The sequence below is a fragment of the Odocoileus virginianus genome, chromosome 23 (genome assembly GCF_023699985.2).
Source record: "Odocoileus virginianus isolate 20LAN1187 ecotype Illinois chromosome 23, Ovbor_1.2, whole genome shotgun sequence".
NCBI lineage: Eukaryota > Metazoa > Chordata > Mammalia > Artiodactyla > Cervidae > Odocoileus > Odocoileus virginianus.
Genome location: NC_069696.1, coordinates 42,930,980 through 42,940,986, shown reverse-complemented (window position 1 = coordinate 42,940,986; position 10,007 = coordinate 42,930,980). Strand labels below are relative to the sequence as shown.

The following is a 10,007-nucleotide window of genomic DNA, read 5'->3' as shown; positions in this document are numbered from 1 at the left end:
TGTCCCATCACCCTTAGAATCATGGCTAAGAGTCACATTTGGACATGGCCAAAAAGCAACTTGTGGTCTAATTTCTGTCTCTCTGGTGGGGTTTTCGCCCAGTAGGGCTTTCCTCTCTTGAGAAATCAAGATGACATATTAGTTTGTTTGCTGGTATGAGTCTCAGAGGAAGCTACACCTTTTAAAATGTGACTAACTTATGCCTGAAAGGAATAATTATTTCTATTTTATTTGCCTTGATGGAAGCGCTTTTCCAATTGCTTCAGGCTGATCATTTAGAGTAAACAGGGAAGCATAGGACTTGTCAAAAAAGCATGTTAGGGCAACAACTTGGCTCCTGAGGAACAGGCACAAAGTCTGATTATAAATGTGTGTGTGTGGGGGGGGTTGCGTCTCTTGTTTTTAGGTTGGACTTTTAAAGTGTAAGCTGCCTTTAATGTGCTGGTTTGTAGAACAGGAAATCTGATTTTCAGTGTGATAACACATTCTTTGACATTAACCAGTACAGTAGATTTTTAATGACACTTTGATCTTCAAAGTTCTTCACCAACACGGTGGATTAATTATTCATTTTTTAGTTATGTTTTAAAAAGACAGTCTTCAAAGCCATCATCCTTTCTCCTTGGAAATGGGGCTCTCCCCCTTCACCCTCAAGGGTGAAAATAAATTGCATCTCTCTCTTTTTTTTAAACAAAAAGAATACAATAGAAATATACTCTTTACACTATGGAGAGATGATGTCCTTATATCCTGGGTGGGATTAGAAGAGGTCTGGAAGCAGTGTTTAAGCTGTGTTTACAGTAAGCACTGAGAAATAACTTTGGCTAAAAGTGTTTGTTACTGCTCAGCCTTTTGATGTGCTCTTAAAAAGTAGCACAAATACATCACTGCCCAGTCTTCAACATAATAATATGCAGACCCTTATATTTGTTGCTAAAGTGTATTTCTTTTCTGTTCCCTTCAAAAAATGTCTACTTGGGTTTTTAAAAGGTTTAGTTTTGGAGAAGAAAACCCTCAAACTTTCCCCGAGGTCCTCCCTGACTTGACACATTTTTTAACCACAAGGGAGCAGTCTTCCCTTTGATGAGGTCTTCTCTCCAACTCTCCAGAAATGAAAGAGCAAGTGTAAGTTTGCAAACAGTCTAAAAGCTCCTTCCATTAGCCCTGGACGCCGGAAACCACAAAGGGCAGTCAAGTTTTGATTTTCAAGGAGAAAGCCTCTGGTAAACTTTCGCTCAGCCTCCAGTAGATCTGTTGGTTCCTGGGAGGAGCTCTTCTGAAACCTTGAAGATTTCTGTGCTCATGAAGACCCAGAGCGGTGGATTACAGTAATTGTAAAGCTTTTGGTGGCTTTGGAAGATTACCCAGTGTTTGGTGTGCATTCTCATTTCCAGGCCACGGGGCCGAGGAGAGGAACCCCTTTTGTTATCTTTTGAAATAAGAAGATCAGAAGGGAAGCGAGGGTTTGAAGTGTGGATTAGGGGGGTCCTAAATCTTTGCCTATCACCTCCGCCTGAATCATTATAAAAAGATCGAGGGGTGCAATGAACTTAGGGAATCCTGCAACGTTTTCTTAAAACTTGTTCTGAAACCTAGCTTCCGGACCCAGAAACTTCTCCAAAAGCTGACCAGCAGTGTCAGGCAGTCTGAATGGACCAGGATCTCCGCTTTGAAGATTTTCAGTCTCATCTGCTGGGAGATTCATCTCTGGGGTAATTGGTTTTCTCTTTGGCGAATGATGGAGAAACGTCCACAGGCCGGACTGCTGACCCTGCCGTATCACCTGCGCCGGGTGCCCCTGGGCGTGCCGAGGTCCCTGCCCCGCCTCCCCCTGCGGGACTCCTTCAGAGTCTCCGAGAGTCTGGACCCCGCGTGCTGGGAGCCAGCGCTCGGCGGCGGCGGCGCCCCGAAGCGGCCCTACCTGCCCCTCCGGCTGGACGGCGCCTTCGAGCCCGCCTTTCTCCGCAAGCGCAACGAGCGCGAGCGGCAGCGAGTGCGCTGCGTGAACGAGGGGTATGCGCGCCTCCGAGACCACCTGCCCCGCGAGCTGGCGCACAAGCGCCTCAGCAAAGTGGAGACTCTCCGCGCCGCCATCGGCTACATCAAGCAGCTCCAGGAGGTGCTGGAGCGCCACGCGCGGGGACAGGAGGGTGCGGCCGGTGCCGGCTCCTCGCGCAGGGCCGAATGCAACAGCGACGGCGAGTCCAAGGCCTCATCGGCTCCTTCGCCCAGCAGCGAGCCCGAGGACGGGGCCAGCTAGCGAGTGCCCGCCCGGCCCAGCCCGCTCCCGCGGCTCTGCGCGCATTTGGCGTCTGCTCTAAGGTTCCCTACGGAGGTAGTTTGCATTTGCTATCCCCCCCCCCGCCCCCGAAATAAATCTTAGGAAATATAAATGAGTGCTCTAGGGGGAAAAAAGATTTTGACATTTAGTTTGTTTCCATCCACACTCCACCACCACCCCTTATTTGTTATGTGCCTGCAACTTAAAGATGCAAACTCTTCCTATATCAAATAAAAGCTGTACCAGACTCAAAGGCTTCCCTGTTGGATCAGCAGGTAAAGAATGCGCCTGCAATGCAGGAGATGCCGGTTTGATCCCTGGGTCCGGAAGATCCCCTGGAGGAGGAAAATGGCAACCCACTCCAGTATTCTTGCCTGAAAAATCCCATGGACAGAGGAGCCTGGCAGAGGTAATTAACAGTCCATGGGGTCTCAGAGTCGGATACGACTAACTGAGCGACTCTATGCACATACCAGACTCTGAACTGCTCAAAACGGTAATTTGCCACAGTCAGCAGGGGTGGGTAAATTAGGGATGTAAATACTGAAACAAATTCAACCAAAAACCAAAGAAGAACTTTCAGAACTAAATGACAGCCCTGAGAGGAAAGGTTTTCTTCCTGCCCTTGGGAACTGATGAGAAATGCAATGACACCATGCTTTGGATGAAGGTGATCCTAGGCTGACACTGGAGAACACGTTTGCCAGAGCCAGCCAGACCAGCCTGGGCTGTTGACTGAGCGTGTTGAACTTAGGTACTAGAAAAAACATTACATATTTGAAACATCCTGTTTTATCAAAAAGTGGCCATGTGAATAATAACATATGTTAGTATCAATGATCTTTTTGGAAGAGAACTCAGATTTGTATGAAAACTTATTTCTCCTCTTAGTTGTTTTGTCCATTTTCCTCTCATCTCCCCTTGTTCTCTCTCCACCTAACCTTCCGTTAAAGTAACACTGTGACTGTAAAATAGAAAAAGGAAAAGGACCTGCTCCTTTCAACCAGGTTGAAGGGGAAGGAGGGATGGAGGCTGGTGCCTTCTCAAACTTCTATCACCTTGAGGGCTTTCAACCAAATTGAAATTGGAAGAATTTGGCAGTCTTTTAAAAATGCTTAATTCTGGTCTTTTTTTTTTTTCCTGAGAAACAATTATAAATTCAGTAGGTAAGTCAAATGCTTGTTGACATGTTAAGGTAAGCTTCCTCTCGTTTGAGTCCCTCTCAAGTTTTCTAATATGCTGCATTCCCCTTTCCACAGAGACAGCTTTGCTAATAAGGGGGTGGGGAGGTGGAGGAACCAGGAAAAGGATGAAAAGAGAAAACTAACAACGGTGAGCCTTTTCCAGGTATTCACTGAAGTTCCACACTGAGGTAGGTTTTATTACCCCCTTTCTTCAGATATGTGAACCAAGGGATGCTAATAAGCAATGAACGTCTTTTCAGAAGTTTTGCTGCTTTTCACATTTTGTCCAATTTATTCTCATAAATCCGTGGGGTGGGTATTATATGTATTTGGAGTTAAAAAAAAAAAAAAAGACTGGGAGAGATTACATGCCTTGCCCAGGTTAGTGTTTCAAGAATTAGCTGAGCTGAGATCTAGTCCAAAGTCGGACTAACCCCAAAGCCCAGGCTTGCTTCTCTCTGACTTCTCTCCCCTGCCCTGTCATTTGCCAGTTGGGTGACTGAGCAAATGCTCCTTAAATTCTCTGCAACTCAGCTTCCTTGTCCTTGTCCTACTATTTCCCAGAAGTGTAAATTAAAGACCTTGGTAATCTGCAAGCTACAATCCAATGATTAAGTTAGTAGTGTTATTTATTAGCTCTATGGAGAGTAGGCCTGGTTAAAAATGATCTCTAGATGAAGTGTGATTTCCTCAGTGTTTCAGAAGCAGGGTAGAGTAAACCACTCTTCATTTGCATTCTATCTTCTATTGTAAGGTCCTAGGAGACATGACCAGTGAAATGCTGAATCCATGTTAAAATGTATTATTGATATTTATCATGATGAATTATGGAATTCTATTGTTTCTGGCTGCTCAGATAAATGCTGTACCATGATTTACCACCAAGCTTTACTTTTTCTTAAGAAGAAAGTGGAAATTTGTGGTTTGAATGAGCAAGAAACAGCTATTTTCCTACCCATTACTTAGTTACATTCTCACAAACTCCTGTAATGTATCCATTTTGTTCTCCAAGCTGGTTCTTACTCCAGTGGGGGTTTCAGTGAAGCAAGTATGTATAGGTAAGATATATTTTCTAATTAAGAAAAAGAGAAAACACTCATGTTATTATAATACCTTCCTGGCTGAGTTGGAGGAGGGGCGAACCACGCTGTTCATTGGAGAACCTTGAGACTCTTCTCAGGACCCTTCTATAGGTGATAACACTGTTCATTCCTTTTTTCTGCTCCAGCTAATGGGCAGGCATGTTGACATTCTCTTTTCTAGAGTAGTAGTAATAATAATAATAATATATTTTCTTAATCTCTACAGGTTATGTGGTTGCTTTCAATGCAGGAAAAAACAAAGATTTTTTTTCACTTCTTCAAAATATGTGTTATGAAATGTGTGAATAAATATACTGTACTTGGCAGACATGAGTGGTTTACAAAGAGAACAGGGGCTTCTCTAGCGGTCCAATAGCTAAGACTTCAAGCTCCCAATGCAGGTTCAATCCCTGATCAGGGAAGTAGGTCCCACATGCCACAACTAAAGATCCCTAGTGCTGCAGCTGCAAAGACCTGGTGTGGCCAAACAAATAAATATTAAAAAAAAAAAAAAAAAGGATGGGAGGAGAGAGAGAGGACAAAGCAGTTTTAAAACAGAACTTTTTTCTGGATAAAATGCCTTGAGAGACATCTGGTGAGACTTTTGTTTTCAGTCCTACTGAGAATAAAGCAATGATTTTGAGAAACCTTTTGGAATAATAATAAAATCCCATGTCAATCATGTAACTTTTTTTAAAGGGGGAAAAAAATCAGGCAGTTTTTCTGCAACTTTCCTAATGGCATAGGGAGGCATGCCAATCCAGGAATAAGACCTCTTAAAATGTTCAATCTTCCCCCTTTCTATGATTGAACATCTAACTAACCATGGAACAATTTGATTTTCAGGAATTCCCCAGTGGGCCAGTGGTTAGGACTCTGAGCTTTCACTGCTCAGAGGATCCAGGTCCTTTCCCTAATCAGGGAATTAGGATCCTGCAAGCTGTGTGGCAAAACTAAAAAAAAAAAAAGAGACTCAAAAAGGACAAAATTACCAACAAGTGACATAAAAGCAATGGAGTGAATGGGAGTTTTAGGGAAATGATGCCTTCATGAAAGGAGAAACATTAATGTCATTCAAGATCTTGTTTCTTTGGATACTCTGCCCAAATATAGTAATTAATTACACTGTATTGCTTCTGGAATATTCATAACACTGATTAACAACTGTGACAACTTACCCTCACCCTGAGGGTGCAAAGGCAGAGGGGCTGTTGTGGGGTGTGGGGCGACTTTGCCCTCCACCTTGGTCTCTCACCAACCTGGTAATCTTGGGCGAGTCCCTAACTTCAGTGATCTCACATCCCCATGCTAGAGCACATGAAGATTGGACTGCATGATCTTCTAGGCCCTCAAGCTGGAAGATTCCTTTCTTCTGCTATGTGTGAAATTCTAGATTAGGGGAAACAAGTTGGTAAGACAGGCCCACTTCCTGCCACACAGCTCAGTGGCTCTGTGCTTGTGTCACCTCTTCCTACTGGAAAGATCCAGTCCCAGAGCAGCCGTTTATGCTTTACTGAATCCTAACTGCTATCACAATGCTGCATTTTAAAAAGGCAAGCTTCATAATCTTATGTGGAGTAGACTTTGAAGAATCTTACGATCTGGAAGAAAAATGAACCCATTTCACCTCAGTATGAAGAAAAAAGGTTGTGTGTTGTAACCGGTGTTCAAAATGAAAAATGTTATGACACAGAGAAAAGAGGGGTTTATTCTAGCTTCAAATGAGCAGAGGACTAGGAGGAAAGGCATTGGGGGATGTAGCCTTAGGCATGTGGAATACACTGGATTTCTCCCTAAAAGCAATTGGAGAACAGAACCCGAGTAACAGATTAGAATTGATGGTTGAGAAAAGGTTCTGGGAGGCACTGAAAGCCAGGTGAAAATAACTTGAAGTTTATTTTGTAGACAATGGCAAACTATTGAAAAAAAAAATTGGGGGGGGGGGGCTTGGAGAGAGGGTAAACTGTTCAGTGCTGTGGCTGAGGACCACTCTGGTGGTAGTAAGCAGCAGACCAACGGGGTATTGCAATCATGAAGAAAGAGGAAGTGAGGGCTTAAACAAAGGCCTTAAAGAAGCAGTGGGAATGGGAAGGGATGGATTGGGAGATAAAGTGGGAGTAGCATTGATAGGTCTTGGCTACTCATAAGAGGATGGGGTTGTGGATGAGGACGAGGAAGAAGTTAAGAGATGCATCTAGTGAGTTCTCAACAACTGAAGTCAAAAACACAAAAGAGAAAGCAGGTTGAAAAGAGACATGTCTTGTTTTGGGAGACACTGGGTTTATAGTAATAGGTTACTCCCGTCCACAGTTGACAATGCTGACAGTGCAGTCAGGAGGGAAATCAAGGACAGCTGTAGGCTGAGAGGCACAGGTATATAGACTTGGTGACTTGAACAAGAAGTAGATGAGATTTCCCAGGGAAAGAAGAACTGCTGTGAAGGAGTGGCACAAGAAAAATGCCTTTGAAGAGGACCAAGGAGCTGCAAGGAGAAACAGGCTGTGTGAGATCATGGCAATCAAATGCAGATGTCATTTTACAAGGAGGAGGGAGTGGACAGCATCGTATGAGTCAGAGTTGTCAGGGGATTTAAATGTGAGAAGGACCCATTAGATTTAGCCATTAAAAGATCACCAGAGACCTCTGTGAAAGGAGTGGGGTGAGAAGGCAGAGGGAAGGCTAAAGACTGCCCTTCCGAGATGCGTCACAGTGAAGAGTAGGAGAGCTGGGATGATGTAAAGGGGACCAGCTGGAGGAGAACATGGCACGTCAGAGTTCTGAGCTTGAGGGCTTACAAACAGTTCAAGTCAACACAGAAGCCCACGGATGACGACGTTTTTCAAGGAGTCTGAAGTCAGGTGGAGGTGAAGCTCCTAGAAACTGGCAATATTAAAGATCTGGGAGGGTACCAGATTAGAAGGTAACCAGTTGAGACTAAGGTGGGTGTTTTAAATCACTGAAGAAGATGAAGCCGATGTCTGCAAATGCCTGCTGTTTGTAGGAACAGCAATGACAATGAGAAAAGGGCTGTGTGAAAAGTATGACTGAACGAGGTTAATACTGTCCTGTAGAAATGTCTGGCTTCAAAAGCATGGAATTGTTTTTAATGACTTCATTAAAAAGTTGCACAAACTCCTGTGATGATACAGAAACTTAAATGATATTTGTATTTAATATTTTTAATTTTGTGATTATAATTAACTTTGAAAGTTCACCAGTGTTTATTATATGAGATAATGGTAATATACACAACACACCTTGCCTGAGTCAGGCAGCAAATAACAGATGCTCAGTAATTTTTTCTCTGTAACTTCTAGGGCTAAAAAAAAATTCTCAGAGACTAACTTTTACAGAACTGGTATAAAGGAGATACAATGTATCAGGGGTTGGTGAGAAAGAAAAAAACAGTCGTATTTTCTTACTTTTGTGGAGACATCTGGAGACGGGTAGAAAAATTAACTTAGGAAAAAGGAACAGGGTTTGGAGGGGAGTAGAATTGAGATGCCCTTTGCCTGTTTAGATCTGGAGAGATGTCGTCTGCTTCTTTGGCCAGCCATTTCTGATCTGTGGGTAACATAACTTCAAAGGGCTTCCCTGCTGTCTCAGTGGTAAAAAAAAAATAAAGACTCTACCTGCAATGCAGGAGAATGCAGGAGATGCAGGTTCTATCCTTGGGTCAGGAAGATCTTCTGGAGAAGGAAATGGCAACCCACTCCAGTATTCTTGCCTGAGAAATACCATGGACAGAAGAGCCTGGTGAGCTACAGTCCACGGGGTCGTGAGTTAGGCATGACTTAGCAACCAAACAACATACCTTCAACCAGACAACGTACCTCCAACTCAGAACACTTGAACTTAACACTCATCCTCCTGACTCCAGGTGCTATAAACCTTAATTGAATTTGAGATCAAAGTCCCATCAGGTCGGGGAAGGTATTTCATAGGATGAGTCAGTGTTACCTAGCTATAACCAAGTCAGCCACGGTTTCAGATGGTGCATTTCGAAAGCTTTCCAAGCTGTTTGTCTAGACAAAGGTTTTCTTCAAAGCTCCCAAAGTTATCATTGTCTTCTCCCAAAATGGGTAACACTCCCACTTGTCACCTTGGGAATGAGACTTTCGATGGAAATGTGGATCAGTGGAATCCTTCGCAGAATGATCACTTCGTGACCCTTCGCTTTTGGCCATTGCCAGCCCTTTCATGTCCATCATGCAGACAGGCTTCTGGGAGAGGGCAGAGGGCCTGACGCTGCTTTATTGGTCCATGAAACCGTAGAACCATTCCCAGGTCTCTGATTACCATTGCTGAGTTGTGTTTGTTTTTACGCACAGGCTCTCTGGGTGGTGAGAATGATTTTTAACCTGTTTGTAGCTATTTAGCTGCGTCCTTTGCCGAAAACCTGTCAGCAGCCTTTTCTTGTTGGGTTAGTCACTGTCATTAACCATGGTCAAAATGAAACTTAAAAAAGCAGCAGAAGTGTGTCCAGACAATCAAACTGCTTTCTGCCTGCAAAGCAAGCCTTTAAGGGGCACTGAAGCCATTTCTTATATCCCTGACAGTAGAAACACCTCTGAAGAAGGAATCAGATCTTAGAATCACAGGACTAGAAAGGGCCTTGGGAAATGACCTGATTCAACCCCAGGAGTTTTAGTGAGATGAAGGATTTACCCATGCAGGGCAAAAGCCTATCTGTTCTCTCTTAAAAGACCTCTAGTAACAGAAATTCTCCATCAGCTGACATTTCCTGGGGCCTACCTGACAGCAGGTTGGCCCTTCTATGTGTTATTCTCATTTGATCTTTACAACCGTCCAACGAGGTATGTATTACACGTCGCTTTTATTTTAAAGATGAAGAACTAAAATTTAGGGCATTAATGTATCATACAGATCAGTGGTAGTAAACCATCTATGGATGGCCTTCATCAATCCATTCATCAATCAGAAAATATTTACTAGTTGCCTACACGGAGCTTAACTTTAGGAAGAAGAAGAGTCAATAAACAAGCATAAATATGTTTTCAGGTGGCAATAAAGGCCAAGAAAAATAAAGCAAGGATTTTTCTAATTCAATGACTTTTCACTCTGATTTTCAATCAACATCTCTTCTTACTGTTCTAAAGCAGCCCTGTGCGGATTCAAATGACTAGACAAATCTCAAACAGAACAGCCACTCCGAGCAGTCAAAGAAAGCAAATTAAACTTGTGAGTCAAAATACCTAGTTCTCCATGCCTGGCTCTGTCATTAGTTGGTGCCCTTCGGCAAGCTACTTGATCTTTCAGGCTACATTCCAATTTGTAATGAAGGGATAATACCTACCATGCAAACCTAATTAAATTTAAGTGAATGGCTCACATAATCCTTTCTCCCACCCTCCCTCATTTGTTTGTTGGCTTGCTTGTTTATTTATAGGTAACAAATGAATTTAGAGAGATGCACATTCCATAGACAGAATACAGTCC

At 43.3% G+C, this 10,007-nt stretch overlaps 1 protein-coding gene across 1 annotated transcript; it reads left to right on the top strand.

The window, feature by feature from the left end:
- The first annotated feature begins 1,085 nt into the window (after window positions 1-1,085).
- Window positions 1,086-2,328, top strand: ASCL4 (achaete-scute family bHLH transcription factor 4). Its single transcript, XM_020910726.2, has one exon. The coding sequence runs from the start codon at window positions 1,736-1,738 to the stop codon at window positions 2,258-2,260; it is 525 nt and encodes a 174-aa protein (XP_020766385.1). The 5' UTR covers window positions 1,086-1,735; the 3' UTR covers window positions 2,261-2,328.
- Window positions 2,329-10,007: the final 7,679 nt, after the last annotated feature.